The sequence below is a fragment of the Lissotriton helveticus genome, chromosome 12, assembly GCF_964261635.1.
Source record: "Lissotriton helveticus chromosome 12, aLisHel1.1, whole genome shotgun sequence".
Taxonomy (NCBI): domain Eukaryota; kingdom Metazoa; phylum Chordata; class Amphibia; order Caudata; family Salamandridae; genus Lissotriton; species Lissotriton helveticus.
Window position 1 is genome coordinate 25,632,439 of NC_136073.1, and position 22,231 is coordinate 25,654,669.

The window sequence follows — 22,231 nt, forward strand, 5'->3', positions numbered from 1 at the left end:
AAAGAGTAAATAGAGATATAGTTCTACTAGTTCTGCTAAAACTATGTATATGTGCAGGCATGTAAACAAGGCTGTAATCAAGCATACTCCTACTATGCAACCCCTACTCTGCGTGTACCTAGAGCGTGTATAGGTGTGAAGCCAAAAATCCCCCCCCCCCAAAGGAACAATCAAACCCCATTACCTGGTGGGAGAGAATGTAGGAGCCCATCTTGGTCACGAACTGGACACCCCCTCATGGAGATTTTAGACCACTGTGTGGTGAAGTCTCAACATGCAGGGAATTCTTCCTCAAGTGAGTAGGGTTTAGTGTGGTGTAGAGCGTGCAGACCCAGTAGCCATTTTATCTCATGCCATCACGTCCATCACCACCCCCTTTTGTACCATTTTTATGACCACTGCAGCTAAACCAATGAGAACTCACTGTGTTTTTGTTCTGGTTTTTCTTTTCCAAAAATATTAATTTTCTGCCCTTTGAGATTGTATCCATACCTTTGACAAAAATATGTGCTCTTGTGTTAAGAAGTCAATTGATGTTGACATCCTGGGGGTATCTACTTTTTTCTGAGAGCTGCATACCCTTTTAAGAATCATTTTCAGTGGCAAGGGATAAGTTAAGGCAAGAATGGCATTCCATGCACTTAGACTGCCACCACCAGACCACTACAATTATGTCTCAGTATTTATATGCACCACTCGATTTATTTTGCTAAAAGATCAAGGCTTCTCTTGATTTGGAGGAATTATAGTAGGACTTGGCCAGTATAAACAGTGGTGAAGCTTAGACTTAAGAATATTTGTATCACTTCTATTGCGTGATGTGGTTTAATATAATGTGGTGACACTCTGGTATAGAACCAATATATTAATGTGATCATTCCTCTTTATATAAGTGAGTACCTAAGGAACATGCCACTAAATTATGTGAAGTACTGGCTCTGAGGATGGATGTCCTTTAAATTTGGAGCTCCAACATGTCAACTACTTACTGTGGCAGGAAGAGTAGGACAAATCCTTTTAATGTCAACCAATTTGGGATCCATGTGGAATGTGTTTTTATAGGTATAGCAAGTTCATTACGTCCTGTCCTGTAGGGTTCTCATGAAATTAAGCAACAGCATATGAGTGGACAGTAGTCTTCATACATTGATGTATCCCTTTATGGTGTTCTGGTAGGTGGGGTGTTTAAACAATTACATGACGTACTGTGCTCTTTTGTGATGTATTTTTGTAATAAACAATATATACACACACACATATACACACAAACACATACATAAAACCAATGAAGTATGTGGTACTGATTTGTACATATCAGCCACTTTTGAGAAATTGTTCTATTCTGACAGTTTTTCATGGCATATGAAATGTCTGTGTGCAGACGCTGCTTAAATAGGAGATCAAAGACACTGTGAAAGGGCAGATCTGAGCACAAACTTGAGCCTGCTCCAATAAACTTGTTGAAAATGCTGCCAAGGTGAGTTCCTACAATTACATCATAAATAACAAGAACAGTGAAAAGTGGGGCAATCTGCTTCAGGCATTCAATTAAAAGGGTTTTCATTGTTTACCAAAACTGTTAGCAATGGCTTTTGTATTAAGGCAGGAGCAAGTCAGGGCATCTTTCATGTGTGTTGTTGAAAGAGTCTGTATTTCAAATAAGGACTGACAAATAGGAGTACACTTGTCTTTTCACTGTTCTAGAAGCGGTGGATCTCTATTCAAAAAGGTATTGTATTAAATACAATGAGCAACGTTCTTACTTTCCCTGAAAGCCATAGTAGCTCCCCAGAAGTTGTTTATACTCTTCGTGTGCACAGAACTGGATGGCAGCATAGGGGATCACACGGACCATGGTGGCAGAGTTCCCTCGCCAGAGGCTAAAGAACCCATTTTTGCGGTATGTATGGTAGATCAGGCGATAGGCTTCCTACATGGGAAACAAAATTAAAAGAACGACAAAATGAATGAACAACTAGAACAATTACCGTTTTTTAACCTGAATAGGGGATCCTAAAGCTCTTATGAGTGAGATTAAAATGTTTCCACAAGCGGTACACTGCTGAAAAACAAAACCTAAACAGGAAGGTGTTACCACACATGCCACGCTTCAATATTTCCACAGAAACTAAATGACGAGCAGCTAATCAAATATTAGAAAGAGTAAGCAAACAAAAATCAAATATTCAGAATATCAGGGTATATCGAAGCACCTCAAGACAAATCCCTTAAAAAATTAGCAAGTGTGTTGTCAAGTCATAAATCACTTCACTGATTACAGTATGTCTTCACTTGAAAATGACTTGGTATTTCTTTTCTGTTCGAAAAATTGTTATATTCCTGGTTATACAATGAATTGTGAAAAACTAAAATCTTTCACAATCTTTAGTTTGACAATGTGCAGTGAACCACAGCCAAATAATTTCACTGTGAATGTCCTGCATTTAACCAAGAAATCTAGGAGCAAACACATACTGTGTGATCAATTAGCTGAAACCTCTTTGGAGAGACCAAACAACTGAACTGTACCATGTGGAGCTGGATCACTGACTTGACAAGACGCAAACCCACTCTTTGATCAAGATGGAGCTGATATTCTGAAGGTTGTCCCAAGCTGAATTCTGCTGTATGATACCAGTGATTGTGGCAGTGGAGTAAGGATGTTAGGCACAGAATTTTCACAAGTGCAAAATCTTTATTTCCGTTAGTGACAATCAAAATGTCGCAAGCGGATCAACAGCTTTCCTATTAAAGCAAATAGTTTCTTTCTGAGCAGGTGTTATATGTACATTGCCTCACCTTGGCAGAAAATCTGTTTGTAGACACTGGAAAAAGAGATCAAGAAAATAAACAAAAACAAAAGGTTAGGACTGGGACAAAACTTAACTGAGTGTGTCTTCCACACCACGGAACAAAACAGTTCCATAAATTACAAAACAGAATCGAACGTCACAGTATAACAAATTGGTAATCTTTAGAAGTGAAATCACATTTTATCAGCTGCAAGAGAAGTAGTGATTAATGTACAAAGTTATACTCAAAATGTAACAATGTATTTATACTATATTGTTGTCCCGCCTCATCTGTGTGAGCGGTGAACTGGAGAAGTGAATCCGCATTACCCTTCTCAAGCAAAGCATCTCCGTAAAGTTAACATGCTGAAGTCACAAGAAGATGCCACATAGACCTCTGTCCCAGGTCTGTAAAATGTCGCTGAAAAATACGCTTTGTGTTTTACCATCTCAGTAACTCTACAGCAGACTCTTAGACATGGTTCCTAGAGGGCCATAGCATACCAGATTGTCACTATATCGACATGAGTATGTTACATACAATTAATCTAAATAAGATCATTTACACAGTCAAAACGAGCACAACTGCAGACTAGCCTCAGACACCGCTGCTTATAGTGATGGGCATGAATGTCAAGTAGGTCTTTTTATTTTCACTCTGTCAACTATAACTCATTTGTCGGCAAATCATATAATAACACATCAGTTTAAGTGATTTCGCCAAAATATTGAATCATAACGAGTGATCCACCCTAATCTCCGACCAACTGCTGCGCAAAAAAGGGAATGACAATGAAAAGAAATGCAGTCAAAATATCACCTAAAGTGCTGCAGAACTAGCTCATATAACATTATGTGTTTTTGCGGCTAGTGATAGATCCAATTCTTCTGAAACCTGTCACTTGATGTTAATAACAATGCAAAACAACACAAAGAATGAAAGTGATATTGCTAACTCTAAGTACTAAGGCTATCCAAGAGCAGAGACACATATGGAACACGTGTCTAACCATAGGTTTCTGATACAATGGACTTAAACATAAAAGGCAATTTCCTTCAGTATAGTATTGTGCAGGTTCATACCAGGAAATAAAGCAAAAGAGACAAAAAAATATATTTTTATTAACGATTGAGGACACATGAATTTTCACACATTCTAAATTCAAACAAACGGGGCGACAAGCATACAACTTCAAATTTAAGGGACCGCATGAGCAGTACTCAGTACACACCAGAAGACTAGGATCCATGACTACAGATGAATAACCAACTCGCTTACTTGATAACAGGAGTTATGCATGTGCATCTCGTTAAACACATTACCACTTCAAACACACATTTTGAGGCGGCACGATGCAGACACCATAGCACTAAATACTGTTGAACTGCTCCGCCAAATCTGGCAGAGCGAATTCACATAGTAGAGTCTTCAGGACCTACACAGGTGTCCATCTACATCGGCTCAAACTTCCTTCACTGACAGCATATAATAATGAAAGCAACAGTGTCAGTGACATAGCGGAATTCGCTCTAATATCTTCTACATGAGACTTTCTAACCTTTCTGTGCTTAAAGCAAACTAAATTCTTAAACCCTGGTAGAATAGGCTTATTTTACACTAATTGTCGAATACAGCATGTTGAGAAGAAACAGATGTTTTAATTTTACTGGTTACATTCCCAATAAACAAAAGTGAAAAAACTTCAAATGGTTTAATTCACCATCCCATTTTTTAACAAGTTAACTATGTAACATATTCCAAGCCTCTTACATTGCCTTCTCAATCATCTCTGGCTGCATTATGGCTTTTACCATTTATGAATGCATCTATCCACAACTTTGTTCATCCATAGCCTATATTTTGCTATCTAATGAGCTTCTGTTTGAAGCGCTAGTGATTCATTTAACAACTAAACACAGTTGTGGCTGCTAATGTTCATAACCGACAAATGAGCAAAGGAGGTCCAGGTAATGGACGTGGGGGGTACCTTTGCTCATTCTATTAACATTAGAAACCGGATGCTTAAAATTTCGAAGTTGAAAAAGCAGTTTTGAAACAGAACGACAGTGTATCAGAGAATGAACTAGAATGGCAGGATATCTGTAGGTGAAAGGGCTGTCCGAAGGTAATACATGGACACGCCTTGAACTTTTGAGAAAGCTGTGAGCAAATCTCAATTCTTGCCACAAAGTGGCAAAATGCGCTTAGTTAGGAAGTAAGGTGTGCAATTGCGGAGGGGGAGGGTGTGATAATCTAGTAGCACAATCTGTTCATGAGTATATCCAAATCTTCTGGCCAGGTGAAATTGGAAACCTTACAGTGATAAGCATTCAAGACAAGTTACCTTAAGAATGACACCTCAATTGTTTACTTTAAACCCATGTTGTTGTGTTGCGATAACTTTCCGCAGATTTGCAGTATTCACCTTGAAATATGATTTTTGTTCTGTCCAGCGGTGCAACAGAAGTCTTTGCAACAGCACCAGCAAATGCTCCAGACATCAGGGAATTAACCACATGTCTGTCCTCTTTGGATCCCTGAAACAAAGAAAGCACTGTATAGTAATGCACGCATTAAATGGAAAACGTTTTTGAGAGCCATAAGGAAACTATTACTTACTCTGTAAGCATCTGTTCATGGCATGTGATTTTAGATTCACATGCTGTGCATACTCCTGCCATCTAGTGTTGGGCATGGACTGTGCAACTTGATTTTCTTCAAAACAGTGGAGTCATGAGGTATAGGGACTCCACGTGTTTGGTAATGTGCATTGGCATCAGCTCCAAGGGGAACTCGATGCATAGCAGCGCATCTTGATCCACCCACAAGCTAGTTGGTTCCTTACACAGCTGCCACCGAAGCCAAAGAACTCCCTTCCGCCCAAGAGGAAACGGACTTTCGATTAAGCCCTAACATGCCACTGGAGCCACAGCCAAAAGAGAAGAGGTACCAAGATGGAGGCACCAGTCTCCAGCCACCTCTGTCATGTCCCCCAGTGCCTCAAGTCTTACCTCCTCCCCCTTGGCCTTCATCCCCACCTCCTCTCTCCTTTGCTTCACTCCTTCCACTTGCTGGCCCTGTATCTCTCTATCCACAGGGATCGCCACACTCTGGCAAGAGGATGGGGCAATCCAGGACCTTCTCCCAATCCTTATGATGCATTTTTCGAACCACATGAAGATCTGTGGGTCGATTTAGATATAGAGCCTCCTGGGGACACTCGCTCTGCATTTATCTGTAAAATCATCCCCACTAGACAACACCACCTCTTACCACAATGTACTCCACAGAGCAGCCACTTCCCGCAAAGTAGAAATGCATAAGACACAGGAGGATGCAGACTTTTTGCTGGAAACGCTCTCCTCCATTCAGTTGTTTCAGAGATTCGTCTAGAAACAGAATCATGTCTGGGACCACAGGAATGTCGGAATGTAGGGACAGAGTCACCATACCACATCAGTACATATGGGTCTAAATCAGACTAGCTCATACTGCCTTACATGCCCTCCTAACCATCCCAGAGTAACAGGTAAATTGGCACCCCAGAACACAACTCTTTAGCCCTCAGGGGAACCGTGGAAACAGATCATCACCTTTCGTTTCCGCACTCATGTATATCCATAATAAATAACAAAAAGATATGAGGAAAGTTTACAATTTAGTGAAACGATCTTGCTCTATTATGAAACAACGGTGCAGCAACTAGAAAACATATACATGCTAGCAAAGTAATTAGCATCAAAAGTAAATTATATACGATGAGAAGCCCTACCATGATAACTGATAGATCTGCCTTAGCCTATCATCACTACATGGGCACAGTGATATATCAGAGATCTCCGAGGTTAGAACTGGCCCCCATATGGGTTACTTGCAATTAGGGAGTCTGCATCTCAGGTTGCGCAAATCTGGCACGTTAGTCTCAGGACCATTCCCTCTGTAATAAGTTACCCTCTCGGGCTGTAAAAGCAAGTCCCAGGGTATATGATAAGAGGTGTTCAACTCGAAAACAGCAAATGTGGACTTCTGTTGTGTCTAAATGCCAAGCTACGTTGCCAACGATCACTGACAAAACGAGGTCCAATGTTGTTCGACCGTGTACGAAGTGTTCCGAGTCCCAGAGAAAAGAACAAAATAACAAAAAACATGTGCAGTGTATTTTTAAAATAATATTGCGGCATGCAAACAACGTGCTGTAACGTGTGCAAAGCCAATGAGCCTATAGCTTGCAGTTGGGCTAAAATAAGGGAGAACTAAGTGGGCCCTAAAGGGAACTCAACACCCTCCCTTTGGTTGGGCAAGTAACGGAGCTATGAAGGAGACACTATAAAGCACAAGCTAAGCACACTGAATGCCATGCCAATAGGCAGGTTATACAAAAAGAATGAAACCAATGAGAATAATGAAATATAAATGTCAATTTGGAAACGTGGCCAGATTAAGGTGTGCTGGATGTATCCATTATGTCGCCCCTTAGTTCAATAGAATGGGAAATCAGAATGCACTCCATGTCTGCAATAGATTAATCCACAATAGCCCAGTTCATATCATCCAGAGAACAGGCATGATCCACATCATCATCCGAGGATAAGAAAATATTCAGGCAACCTGCACCTGTGTTATTAGAGCCAAAGTTAAATGAGTCCTGTGCCGAAGCACTCATTTCCTCTGAAGAAAGGGGCTAATACCTTGCAATGTGCAGCAGTCGCAAGCCAATAGGACAACTTTGAAAATGGGCTGTTAAAGGACTCAACAGGTTCATGCCCACAGGGACCGGCGTTTGCAGAGTCAGGCAAAGAACCAGTCCCATTCAAAGGGACACCATAGGCAATATAACAAGGACTGAACACAGGTAAATCAGATAGGTCTGAATGTCAGTAACCAATCAGGGGTCCCGTTCCTGTAGCAGTAATATTCAGAAGAACCTCAGCATGCGTTCAGGACACAGCTGGACCTGTGGCAGTTCCTGAGGGCTTCAAAACAGAACATCCACTGCGGAGGAGCAAAAATAGAATTACAATGTCGCAAATGGGATGTTCCCGAACACACTGGAAAGAAGGGTATGAATAAAAGACGTATTACACCAAAGATTTTTTGGAAGGAACTGACAATGCCAGAACCAAGAACTTTAAAAAAAAAGTGAGCGAGGCCGGTAATATTAGATTCATTACAAATGCGATGAACTCACCAACCGCACAAGGGAGGACTGTGCTGAGCTACTGAGGGAGGTACGACTCCCACGATTGCACAGGAGAACATGGAAGAACTAGATAAGGATATTACTGAGGAGGAAATCTGTGGTGCAATTGGTGCCCTCCAATCAGGAAAGGCAGTAGGGTCGAATGGTATACCAATACAGCTATATAAGTGAGTGGCAGCAATAGTGGCCCCACATGTTAAATATGTTTGAAGAGCCACTGCAATTGGGCAGATTACCAGAAGACCAAAAGTTGGCCATGAAAGTGGTTATTCCAAAGCAAGGGAAACCCCCGGACAGCTGCTCCTCACATAGGCCAATATCCCTGACAAATGCAGAAGCAAAGATCCGGGCAAAGATTATAGCCACGATGTTGGGCGGGGTAATAACAGTCCTTATACATCCAGACCAGTCCTGCTTTATGCCTAAGCGAAGCACCAGGCTAAATCTCAGGCGACTATATGGCGTGACACACGTAGCCAAGACCGGACTGGATGAGAGTGCAGTACTACTGTCACTAGATGCCCAAATGGAGTTCGACAGCATAGAATGGGAGTATTTGTTTGCGGTGATAGAACGCCTGGGATTCGGTCCAAAGATACAGGCCTGGATCAAGTTACTCTACACTGACCCAAGGGCAAGAATACGTGTAAATGGAACGGTATCAAGGCTGATGACACTTGGCAGAGGAACAAGGCAGAGATGGCTGCTCTCTCCTATGCTATTTGCACTCGCAATAGAGCCACTGGCAGCGTGGGTCAGAGGAGACCCGATAATAAGAGGCATTAAGATAGGGGAGGAGGGGGGGAGGAGCCAAGATGGCGATCGGGATGGCTGCATAACTGCTTGGCTCCGTGTGCCCTCCCGCCCCGCACGTATATCCTGTGATAAACCTGAGCAGTTTTTGCTAATTCCAGTAGGTGAAGGGAAGCGTTCACTTACCATCTGCTTTTGAGGCTCCACCGTGCAGTAGACCCGAAGAACTGTCTCCGTCTCCTTGGCGGCCTTCGAGGTGCTGCGGCCGGGATCTCGAGTGAGGGGAGTGTCCGGTCGTGATTGCAACACCAGCGGCCTCTGGTCGCGATGGGAAGCCGGTCGGAGAGAGCCTGAGAACTGTGAGCCGGAAGAGGTGATACCAACCCACCCCCAATAGTGGGTTGCCCTGCGGGAGGTGCGAAATATCCGGGACGGAGAGAGTCCATGATGCCCAGTTCCCCTTCGGTGTGATACCCGGTAATATTAACAGCCCTCCCTGGGCACCGGCGGGTGACTCCCGGGCAGCGGGGAGCTTGTTTAGCCTTTTGGTGATTCTCCTTTCTGCTGCCTGTCCAGACTATTGAGATCCCGATGTGAATCCTGCTGATCCCGGGGGTCGGGCCCGCTCCTGAGGTGCGGTGGAGGGGAAAGAGAACGTGACGGCTGGAATGGCGGATGATGCTTCCCCGTGCACCCCTCACCCGGGCAGAGAAACCGGTGCGCCAGGGAGCCTCGGGGTCTGGCCATGTGAGAAACCGCCGGCACCCAAACATATCCTGGCTGCACTAACAACCCTGCGGACAGCCCTGATCCGGCAGGCCCGAGATTTGGGACCAAGGATGGCCGCCATTGTTGTCCCGCCATCTTGTAACGGCACGGATCGCTCTCAGGGAGGCGCCGCTGTGTCTGCCTCTGCTTCATCGACGTGTTCCCCGGATGAGTCTACATTCTTAGGGCCGTGGATAGATTTGGTCATGAGCCTACTGTGGATGTATCTGTGACGCAAGTGATTGTCTCACCGGGGCCTTTCTTTGATCGGCAAGTGGAGGAACAGCATCGCTACACGACCTGGACGGCCCCGTCGGGGTTTTGGCGCTTCCCGCTTCGTGTGTTTCCCTTTCCGTGTCTGGCGGGACTGTGTTCTGACTCGAGACTGTTGGCGGTGTTGACATTGTTCCACTCAGACTTCCGCCATGCATCATCGGCGAAATTTCGGTGGCTGGGGTCCTGTGGAGCGGCGCCACTGCCTGATCCTCCTGGTGTAATCGGACCCTTTGTGCTATTTTGTATCTTGTTTGAGGGATGGTTCAACGTAGGTACTATTGACAAACGTGGCCAGGGGTGAATTCGATTGGAACATGGAGGGGCTCATAGCTGGTTGATGGTGATTTGAGGGGCGCTTAGCGGGGCCGTCATTGATTGTGTTCTACGTGATTGCTGCTACCTGTACTTCTTTTACCTTTACTGTTTATACGATTTTAGTACGCGGCGGTGGGAGGGGCCGGATGACCGTATCGAGGGCCCTTCTCCTGTATTTTTTCTCCTCTTTTTCTCTTTTTCTTCTCTGTATTTCGGGTCTCTTATTTAGGGCGACAGGCACGCTGCTGGGGGGGTAGGCCGTAGCCTTTTGCAGGGGTGCAGGGTTGAGGGTTGGGGGATGGGTTTGTTATTTTGTCCTATCTTGTTTCTATGGCCCTTTGCCCTTTTCCTTTTTCGATGTTGTCGTCTTCCATGTCTCCCATATTGTGTTTCGCCTCGAGGGGTGGGGCTAGCTCGCCATGCTTGCTTGGTGTCTATTGCATCTATCCTGATTCATATACCCCCTCCCCCATCCTTTTCGTCTATGTACATCACTGGCGTAAAATCCTTGCTTTAGTTAGCTGTATTAGTTATGTGTGTGATTATGCGACATTGATTCTTATTTTATTTTCCGTTATTACAAAATGAACCGTCTCAGATCCTTATTATCGCATGGTACTTTTATTATATGGTATATCCTGGATGCTGCTCAGCTCTTGACCTCTGGACCGCTGTATGTTATTCTAATGAACAAGTTACTTACCTTCGGTAACGCTTTTTCTGGTAGATACAATATCTGCCTGTGAATTCCTCACCTTGTGAATATCCCCCTGCATCAGCAACATTCGGAAATTCTTTTTGTAGCTTCGCGCCGACGTGGACTCGGACGTCACAGAGGCACGGCATCGTTCGCGACTCCGCTGACGTCACCGACGCCTACAATAGGCCCACGCCGGCGTGATGACATCAGTTACGCCCTTTTTTCCGTGCCATCGAGGCACACGGACGGACCAATGACAGTAGACATATACACAGTATACACAATACCAATATCAAGGTAACACACACAGTGTGAAGCAAATGCAATAACACATTTTACAACCAAATGAATATATAACAGAAACACTGGTATAGAAGAGTGGACAACGGGGAGGCGGGTGGGTCAGTGAGGAATCCACAGGCAGATATTGTATCTACCAGAAAAAGCGTTACCGAAGGTAAGTAACTTGTTCTTCTGATAAATACATCTGCTGTGTGGATTCCTCACCTTGTGAATAGAGTCCCACAGCAATCCCCACTCCTGGAGGAGGGTGTCCACTCCGCTATACCAGGAAATCTTGGAGGACAGAACGCGCGAAATGACCGTCCCTCCTCACCTCGGTATCCAAGCAGTAATGCTTCGCAAAAGTGTGGAGGGAGGCCCAAGTCGCCGCTCTGCAAATGTCCTCAACTGGAACACCTCTAGACAAAGCAGATGTTGCAGACTTTGCTCTAGTTGAATGTGCTCTAATACCCTCAGGAGGGTCCTTACCCGCCAGAGAGTAGCAAATCTTGATGCACAGGATTATCCATCTGGAAAGTGTGCGCTTGAGCACCGCTCTGCCCTTCTTGCAGCCAGCAAAACCCACGAAGAGCTGATCGTAAATACGATAGTCTTTAGTCCTATCAAGATAGAAACTAACAGCTCTCTTTGGGTCCAAGCGATGAAGCCTCTCCTCCTCCTTGGAAGGGTGTGGGGGAGGATAGAAGGTAGGAAGGGTAATGGACTGTCCTAGATGGAAGGGAGTTAACCACCTTAGGCAGAAAAGCAGCCCTGGTCCTGAGAACCATTCTTTCAGCATGAATGGACAAGAATGGGGGCTTGGAACTAAGAGCTTGAAGCTCACTCACCCTCCTTGCCGAGGTGATTGCAACCAAGAAGACCGTTTTAAAAGAAAGAAGTCTCAAGGGACACTTGTGCAAGGGTTCGAAGGGAGAACCCATCAAATAGGTCAACACAAGATTCAAATCCCAATGAGGAACAATAAAAGGAGTAGGAGGGAACTTATTTGTGAGACCCTTCAAAAATCTTAAAACTACAGGAGATTTGAAAAGAGAAGGCTGATCAGGCAAGCAGAGAAATGCCGACAGCGCTGAAAGATAGCCCTTCACTGTAGCAACGGCAAGACCCTGTTGCGCCAGAGAAAGGGCAAACTGGAGAACATCAGACAAATGGGCTCTCAAAGGGTCTATAGATTTCTCCCCACACCAAGTAACAAATTTTGACCACCTATAAGAATAGATGGACTTAGTGGAGTCACGCCTGGCTGACAAGATGACATCTACCACGTCAGGCGGGAGAGAAAAAGAACTCAGGTTGCCCCGTTCAATCTCCAGGCATGAAGGTGTAATGTCTGGAGGTGGGGGTGTAGAACCTGCCCCTCCATCTGTGAGAGGAGATCTGCCCTGTGAGGGAGACGGAGCGGCGGGTGAGAGGAGAGGTGGAGAAGGTCTGAGTACCACACCCTTCTTGGCCAATCCGGGGCAATCAATATAACTTGGGCCCGGTCTTGGCGAATTTTCCTCAGCACCCGAGGAATCAAAGGTATGGGAGGAAACGCATAAAGGAGTTGATTTCCCCAACTCAACTGAAACGCGTCCCCCAAAGCTCCTTGCATCGGATACTGGAGACTGCAGAATGACAGGCAGTGAGCGTTCTCGCGAGTAGCGAACAGGTCCACCTGAGGAGTCCCCCACGTCCGAAAGACATGACGAACCACCTCTGGGTGAAGCCTCCACTCGTGGTCGGCCGAGAACTGCCGACAGACTGTCCGCTCACACGTTTAGAACTCCGGCCAGATGATTTGCCATCAGACAAATCTGGTGGTCCTAAACCCAGGACCAGAGACGCAGAGCCTCTTTGCAGAGACACTGCGACCCCACTCCTCCCTGCTTGTTGACATACCACATCGCGGTCGTGTTGTCCGTCAGGACTTGAATCGATCGACCGCGAAGGGAAGGGAGGAAGGCCTTGAGCGCCAGACGTATTGCCCGTAATTCCAGAAGGTTGATGTGAAGCAACCCTTCCTCTGGAGACCAAAGACCCTTGACCTCCAGGTCCCCCAGATGAGCACCCCACCCGAGAGTGGATGCATCCGCAATTACTGTGGCCACCGATGGAGGAAGTTGAAAAGGCTTTCCCTGCGACAGATTGCCCTCCACGCTCCACCAAGTCAGATCCGCTGCAGTTTCTCTGGAGATCCTCACTGACTCCCTGAGATCTCCGTTGTGCTGATACCACTGCCTGTGGAGGCACCACTGGAGTGCCCTCATATGCCAGCGTGCATGGTTGACCAATAGAATGCAAGAAGCCATCAGACCGAGCAGGCGAAGAACCTTCAGGACTGGAACGACCGCTCCATTGAAGAACAAAGGAATAATTTCCTGTATGTCGTGAATCCTTTGAAGAGGAGGGAATGCACGACATACAGTTGTGTCCTGTACAGCACCTATGAACAGGTTGCGCTGGGAGGGCACCAGGTGAGATTTGGGTACATTTATCGAAAAACCCAACCTGTGTAACAACTGAGTTGTCTCTTGCAGCTGATGGAGCACCTTCTCCGGCGACTCCGCTTTGATCAACCAGTCGTCCAGATACGGGAACACATGTATCCCCGACCTCCTGAGATGTGCTGCCACCACCGCCATCACCTTGGTGAAGACTCGAGGCGCAGTAGTAAGACCAAACGGAAGGACCGCAAACTGGTAATGTTGCGACCCAACCGTAAAACGGAGATACTTTCTGTGCGACTTCAAGACGGGAATATGAAAATACGCATCTTGCAAGTCGATCGACACCATCCAATCTTCTTCCAGCAGCGCTTGAAGAACCTGTGCAAGAGTGAGCATCTTGAACTTTTCCTGTTTCAGGTAAAGGTTCAAGATCCTGAGATCCAGAATTGGCCGAAGCCTGCCATCCTTTTTGGGGATCAGGAAATACCGGGAGTAGCATCCCTGACCCCTCTCCTGCTCTGGAACCACCTCTATCGCACCTTTTCGAAACAGTGCCAAGACTTCTTCCTGCAGGAGAAGCAGGTGGTCCTCCGAACAATAACCTTGGCAAGGAGGGTAATTGGGAGGGAACTCCTGGAAAGCAAGCGCATACCCATTCTCCACAAGATTGAGAACCCAAAGATCCGATGTTATCAATTCCCAATCTTGTAGGAAATGGGTAAGCCGGCCCCCCACAGGGCCCACATGATCCAGAATGGTGGATCTAGGGCTGCTTTGCTGCTGTGGCTGGGGGCTGGGATGGGGAAGAGGAGGAAGAGGAGGAAGAGGAGGAAGAGGAGGAAACATTACGGCCCGAGCTCGGGCCTTTTGTTTGCCTCTATAAGCTCTGTATAAAGTGTTCTGCTGCTGCTGTGGCTGCTGTTGGGTTGATTTATAGTTTCGAAAAGAAGATCTGCCAAATCCTCTTGAACGTCTTACAAAAGTGCCCCTGGTCTGAAGGCCCAACGACTTTGCAGTTGCTCTGCTATCTTTAAAGCGTTCCAACGCAGTGTCTGCCTTCTTCCCAAACAATCCAGACCCGTCAAAAGGAAGATCCATCAATGCAGCTTGGACATCAGTGGAAAACTCACTAGATTTAAGCCATGCGGCTCTCCTTGTCGCAACTGAAGAACCCATGATCCTTGCCACAGAATCAGTCGTGTCCAATCCACTTTGGATAACCTGTCTTGCTGCAGCTTGAGTATCAGAAATTACCTCCTGAAAGTCTTTCCTATCCTCTTCAGGTATCTTGGGTACCAATTGTTTCACAGTGTCCATAAGAGCATGGATATAACGCCCCATTAAGCAGGTTGCATTTGTGGATTTTAAAGCCATACTGGCAGAGGAAAAGACCTTCTTAGCAGCCTGATCCTGCTTTCTAGACTCCTTTTCCGCTGGGACCTGCGGAAACGCACCCGTAGATCTCTTGGAACAGGCAGCCTGCACCACCAAACTCTCCGGTAGAGGATGAGATGTTAAAAATTCCGGGTCTTCAGGAGCTGCTCTATACCTCCTAGCCACAGCTTTAGATACAGCAGGAGCTGATACAGGATTTTTCCAAATTTCTAAAATTGGTTCCTTTAAGTCATCATTAAAAGGTAGTAAAGGTTCAGTCACTGAAGAAGGAGAGTGAAGGACCTCTGTGAGCAGATTAGATTTAAACTCTGCAGATGGAAGAGCAATGTTCAATACATTTGCAGCTTTCTTTATCACCACATGATAAGGTGTCACATCTTTTGAGGGTTCATTAGAAACCGAAACAAGGTCCCATTCAGGTGACAGTTCAAGGCCACTAGCTACAGATAGGTCCTCAAAAGGGTCCTCAGAATCCTGAAGCTCGCCCTCCTCCAGATTTTCCTCTCTATATCTTTCCTCTTCCATCTTTGGGCTTCACGCCTAGATCTTAGCTTCACATTCGAAGCCGTCGGATCCGCAATCGACTCCGACGGAGCCGGAGCCGGCGTCGAACTCGACGTCTGACGAGGGAGAGATTCACGACGTCGCTCAGGGTTCGGCATCATAGTGGATGGAACTGGAGTCGAAGGAATCGGAGTCATCGATCTCGGCGTCGATGGCTTCGGTGTCGAAGGCCTCGCCGGATTCGGATAATGCCAATGCGGCGCCGGAGCCGGCATAAAAGGCATAAAGGGCGCAGGTGCATAGGAATGAGGAACACCCAAACCATATGCCATAGGACCCATAGGACCAGAAGGAGCCCCAGAGGGATACATAGCCCTTGAATAAATTCCGAACATCGCATTCAGGAAATGCGAAGGGTCTTGACCTGGAGCCGGGAAGGCTGGGTATGAACCCCCAGGTTGCTCTTGAGGGCGTGGAGTCGAAACGACGTCGACCTCTTCTTCGGGCTGGTGTACCGGAGTCGTACGACCTTCGGGCATCCGAGCTCCACCCTCACCAACCTCCTCCTCCTCACCTTCATCCTCCCGACCTGAAGGATGGGATGGGTCCGGAGATGGAACACTCTTCTGCTTCGGTGAACTCGGTGAGTTTGCATGCAACACTTCAACCTCGACATCGTGATCCTCCGAAGCTGACGAAACTACCTTCTCGATCAGCTTCACTTGTGACTTCGGCTTGGAACCCGACTCCTTCCTCGATCGATGTCGGGATTCATGAATTTTCTTTTTTATGCTTCTTTCTAGAAGACCTTGAAGCATGGGCCGAGGACGAATCCGGTCGCGACCTCGATCGAGTTCTTGACTTCGAACGACGAGTTCACGATCTTGACTTCTTCTTTTCTTTTCCTTCTTTAAACTTAGCAACCAGAAGTTTTGCTTCTCTCTCCCGGAGGGCCTTTGGTGTCATCTTCTTGCAGGATTGGCAGTCCTCGACGTCGTGGTCGGAGCTCAGACACCACAAACAGCATTCATGCGGATCTGTAATGGACATTATTTTGTTACATTCTCCGCAAGCTTTAAATCCGGTCTTCTTCGAGGTCATGATGAAAACGAGAAGACAAAGAAACTAGAAATTTAGATAGTAACAAAGTTACAGTAAAGGCTACAGACGATCCCAGAAAACCGTTAGCGTCGACGACGCGGAAAAAAGGGAACTGATGTCATCACGCCGGCGTGGGCCTATTGTAGGCGTCGGTGACGTCAGCGGAGTCGCGAGCGATGCCGTGCCTCTGTGACGTCCGAGTCCACGTCGGCGCGAAGCTACAAAAAGAATTTCCGAATGTTGCTGACGCAGGGGGATATTCACAAGGTGAGGAATCCACACGGCAGATGTATCTATCAGAAACATTACTTTTAATCGATTTGCATAGCGGCCGGCCGGACTGGTTGTAGGCCCATGTTTGTATCTCCGTATCATGACAATAAAGGTTCTTTAAAAAAAATAAAAAAAAAGATAGGGGAGGAGAGGATTTCGCTATATATGCGGATGACATACTCCTTTATGCCACAAGGCCCTACTCAACGGTACACAGAATACTACACATACTTCAATTGTTTGGGGGCTACTCAGGCTACCGAATAAACTGCAGCAAGTAATTAATATTTGTATTGGCAGGAGGGATGGCGATCTTTTTGACTACAAGCTGTGCACTTCCAATAAAGACCAAATTTAAGTAGTTGGGAATAATGATTTCAAAAACAGAAAATTAGTTCAGAGAGGACAACCTGACTCCCAACCTGCACAAGCTGTGAAGGGATGCGGTTCATTGGAGGAAACTGCCACTCTCATTAATGGGTCTGTTATATTCCATATAGGTACCCTATATAGGCGCAGGTAACACTGCAACCTTTCACCTATATCCTTCCCTACATTAAATACATACCGTTTCATAGGGACTGACCTTTTACCTGATATGACACTGCATTCAGAAGACGGGTTTTTCACTAGTTCGAGTCTCATATTATGCATGAGGCTTCTTGGAAGCACAGCAGGATTGACAGCAGGACGAACATCTCCTGTATAATATCTCTGTATAAAGTTCAGGCCCAACGTCATCCTTTAGGCCGACACAGTAACACAGCAAGGAAGGACCCCTGGGGAGACCTAAGGGTATATATACATCATGTCTTGCTTAGAAAGACAGAGGAGACTGTGACTTCCCAGCTGACACACTGACCAGAGACACTGAGGTTCCTGCATGCAGATTCTCCAGCACGCAGTGGTCTTCTATCCCTCGCGGGGTGCCCAACTCGAGACCAGGACGGAGATCCATATTCTCTCCTTTCTCAGGTAATGGGGTTGGCTTGATCCTAAAGGGATTCTTGGCATTACACAGATGGTAGGTACATTTAGGTACACCTAGTTAGGGAGACATTGTAGGAGTACGCACTTTTAGCATGTGTTTTATATACTTGTGTATATTCATGATTACTGCAAAATGGTAGAATTGTACCATCCCTTTACCTTCATAGTACTGTTAATCATATATCTCTGCTACTGTCTAATTGTTGTTACAGCACATCTATTTTACACTAGAATAACAACTGTTCAATAAATTCTTATTGAAACGCCTAGACTATTTATTCTGTGTATCTCTGAGAAAAACTAAGTGAACACAAGTGACTGAGTGAACGGTAGAATATTGTTTCCACGATCCTGGGGGTCAGGGTTGTCATGTTCTAAGATTGCCAGAACTATTCTCTCCCCGATAAGAGGAATTTACATTGGCACTGTGAGCTAGCTGAAACAAACAGGCTAAAATATCCGGTGGGGGTGCTCGGAACCAGTTTGCCACCAATCCCCCAGTTTATGTTATCCGAACGAGCAGATCCTGGAAAGGGTATATAGGAACTACAGGACAGGTCAGGCGACAATTTTTAAGATGATGGCCTTGCCGCACCTACTTTGTGTTTTATCAAATACTCCGTACAGAATACCAACAAAGTACTTCCAAACAATTGATGCGGAACTGCAGCAAATTCTATGGAACGGGGAAACCCAGAATAGCGCTGAGCAAAATACAGAGAGGTCGATTAGATGGGGGGATAGCAGTCCCAGACATACACAAATATTACTGGGCGGCACAACTAGTTACGATAAATGACTGGGTCTAGGTGGGCACAGAGGAGCCGGCCAACCGAGTAGACCACTGGGCAATGGGGCAGAAGAGCTGCCTGGAGGCTATATACAGTAAAGGCCCCATTGGAAGGCTACCGACCCACAAGCAAACAACAGTCAGGATATGGAAAAAGGCACCAAAATTTCTAGGGTGGGTGGGCAGACTGACAGAGCGAACATCTTTGTGGGCAGGGGATCTCCTAAAAGAAGGGCAAGAGTTCAAAGGTTTCCGTGCATGGGAACTCCTGGGTATAGAATCGTTGGGAGATGTGTGGAAAGGCCAGGAAGTGATGAGCTTCCAGAGTCTGCAGAAAGAATACCAACTGTCGGACACAGAAAGATTTAGATATGTTCAGTTGAACCATGCCCTAACATTAAGATAAAAAAGAGAGATAGTATACCTGAACACTCTCCAATGGGGGATAGACTCATAGCAGATCCAAATAGAAAAAGCATCCTCCCTAATATATAGATATATAGAAAAATAATGAACACCCCATATCTGTTGGTAAATCTAAGGGAGCATTGGGAGAGGGATGTGGGACCCCTGGAAGAGGAGGACTGGATGGATGTCATACAGAGCACAACGGAAGTAGCCATTAGGGCCCACAATAGATTGATACAACTTAAAATAGTGTACAGAGTATACATAACCAGGCACAGACTTTGCCGGACGGGTAAAAGCGACATATTCAAGTGCCTGAGAGGTTGTGATGAGGAAGGCACTTTTCTCCACACACTATGGAGTTGTCCTGTGCTGCAGGGATTCTGGAAGTGGATGACGAAAGTGATGTCCAGAGTGGTGGAAAAGGCGGTACCGATGGAGGCCAAATGACGCATATTAACAGTAACAACTGGAGTGTATTGGTCACAATACACAAAAATATGGCTGATGCTAGCTGATATGGTGGCAAAGAGAAACATAGCTAGGCTATGGGGGACATCACCGATTCCAACAGTAATAGAATGGGTTCTGGATTGGTGATGTGCTGCAGAGAAGGTAATCTATCAGGGGCGAGGATGCCCTAGCAAATGGGATAAAGTGTGGGGAAACTGGGCGAAATACAGAGCTGTAAGCATAGGGAAGGAATGGAGAGCACGAAGGGCGAGGGTGAAATCGAGTCTTAGAGCTACAAAGGATGCTCAAAATGCCAAATGGACATTGCTGGGATGTGTGCAATCATCGGAGGGATTAGACAAGATTCAAAGGGAATGTAGTGGGAGAAGAGATTATACTGACATGTATTGTAAAGCTTTGCTATGAATTGTGTGTTTGTTAAATGAAAAGATTTTCAAACAAAGAAAATGCGATGAACTAATTTGCCAAAATGTATGCAGTGGTTGGTGTTTAACAAGGACTGTATTTCACTGGAGGTTCTTGCAACTCAAATATTTCTTGAGCAGATGTTAGTACTAGGTCTTTTTGAAACAATAGTGCTCAAATTTGAGTCTGCTTAGCTTGCTAAAATCTACCTTCAAAGTTGTAATGGAAGTCCAAAAACAACTATCATATTCTCCTTGCAGACTGGGGAAGAGAAAATGTTTGCAGCAGGTGACTATCTGGGAAACCTATCAAATATATGGGATCCCGGCCTTCATTTCTCAACATTTGTGGTCATTTAACATTAAACAGCTCCCGGTTGAAAGAACTTGAGTAAGGGGGATAACTAAAGGGACTATTGCTGTTAGAAAACATGCCAACTTTGCTACAGACGCGTTAAAGGCGCCATAAAAGGTAACATGTTTACAAATAAGTGAATGTTCGACAGAAGAGTCCCATTACTTTCCACTAAGGAACAACACCCTGCTTGTGCATTCACAATAATAAGAAAATGGGAGGAACCATAATACATGAAAGAAGCTGCCTCAGAGGGGCTTATATGCACCCACAGGGAAATGTTTCATGCAAGCTGTAAATTGAAATGTTGAAATCAGCAAATATATTGCACCGTCTACGAACCAAACAGCAGAAGGTGTTTCTGCTATAGTGAAAGAGAGCTGTTCTAACATGTCGAGATATAACATTGTGTAGGTTACGTCTTCTTTTGCCATGAGTGATCGTTTACATGTCAGATTGAAAGGGAAAGTTGGCTGGAATTCAAGTAAAGCCAAGGGACACGACCGTTCTTAAGGGTCTGAAGAGTCCAGTTAAACTGCAATGTGGAGCTAATCTGACTTTGCCCATGGTACAAAGACATGTCACTTCAAATGATATCAATAACCGATGACACAATGTTATTCGAATTGTAAATGTGAGAAGACAACGTACTAATACTATTAACAACAGCAAGCACTTCATCCAAATGATCTTGATAAATTTGTCTTAAACTTGCAGCACCTTCCATTTGTGACAGTTTCCAAATGTCATTATATGTATCATAAATAAATCTTGTATAACACAGACTTAGGACATAATACAAAGTCAGATAGGTTCATGTCCTCCGATAGGAAAGAGGTTGTTTTACTGCAGATAGTTAGTAGTGTTCTAACCCCTTCACTGCTTCTGACGGCCAATGGCCGTCGGGCGCACTACCTCCGTAGTGCTGCGCACGTCCATTGACTGTCGCGGCCCCGCACACTGCGCTACACCATTGCTGCCGCATTAAAACGGATAACCATTGTTAACATAACTTCCCCACTGAATAGGTAGTAACAATTCTGTAGTGTTCAGATTAACCAGGGTCAGGTCGGCTAGCTTTAAACCCCAGTGTGGAATTAAAAAAAATGTGAATCACAACCATTTGTGTCCAGAGGTCAAATTAACAATCCTTGAGGAGCTGAAAGTGTGATGTTAAATGTACCATTCTGTAACATAATATCGAGTTGTTCACCAGTGTAATTTGGTAAATGTTGCCAATTTGCAAATCGTTCAAACGAAGGAATGTGGGTGGCACTCATTTCTTTAATTTCAGCTAACCGTAGACATGCAGTTTGCTGAAAGGTATCATTTAGAAAAATTATTTGGGTTGGAGTTAAGCAAGCTTGAAATAAAGTATCCATATCCTGGACCTGACCGGATTTGGTACCCCAAATTGATTTCAGTTCAATTTTATTTTTCGAATAATCGTAGTTTTTTATAGCCAATTGTGTGACAAATGAGCCCGCATATGCCACCTGGCATGATCGACCAGTAGCATCCAGGAGGCCATGAGGCCCAGCAGGCTCAGGGTCATCCTGACCGAAACCCAAGATCGAGGCTGAAAGATCGGAATCATAGCCCGAATATCCTGGACTCGCTGTTCGGGAGGATAAACCCGAAACCACGTCGTGTCCAGAACCGCTCCGATGAAAAGGAGCTTCTGAGAGGGGATCAAGTGTGACTTCAGCACATTGATAGAGAACCCCAGCAAATGCAGGAGGTCGGCCGTAGTCTGGAGAGGACTGTCTGGGGCGAGCCCGCCTTCATCAAACAGTCGTTAAGATAGGGGAAGACTGGAACCTCTGATCTGCGCAGATGAGCTGCGACCACCAGCATAACTTTCATGAACACCCGAGGGGCGACGGTAAGGCCACAGGGGAGCACAGTAAACTGAAAGTGCTCGTGGCCTACTGTGGACCGCAGGTAACGCCGGTGGGCAGGCAGGACGGGGCTGTGAAAATAAGCGTCCTGCAAGCCCA

General features: G+C 45.6%; 1 protein-coding gene across 7 annotated transcripts in view; it reads right to left on the reverse strand.

The window, feature by feature from the left end:
- SLC25A42 (solute carrier family 25 member 42) overlaps positions 1-22,231 on the reverse strand; it is a 169,254-nt gene that overhangs the window by 55,521 nt on the left and 91,502 nt on the right. For all 7 annotated transcript variants that reach the window (XM_078671154.1, XM_078671153.1, XM_078671152.1 and 4 more), the window contains exons 3-5: positions 5,219-5,330; positions 2,800-2,825; positions 1,764-1,930 (exon numbers count right to left, since the gene is read on the reverse strand). In XM_078671154.1, the coding sequence (XP_078527280.1) occupies positions 1,764-1,930; positions 2,800-2,825; positions 5,219-5,330 (305 nt within the window). The remainder of the gene's footprint in view (positions 1-1,763; positions 1,931-2,799; positions 2,826-5,218; positions 5,331-22,231) is intronic.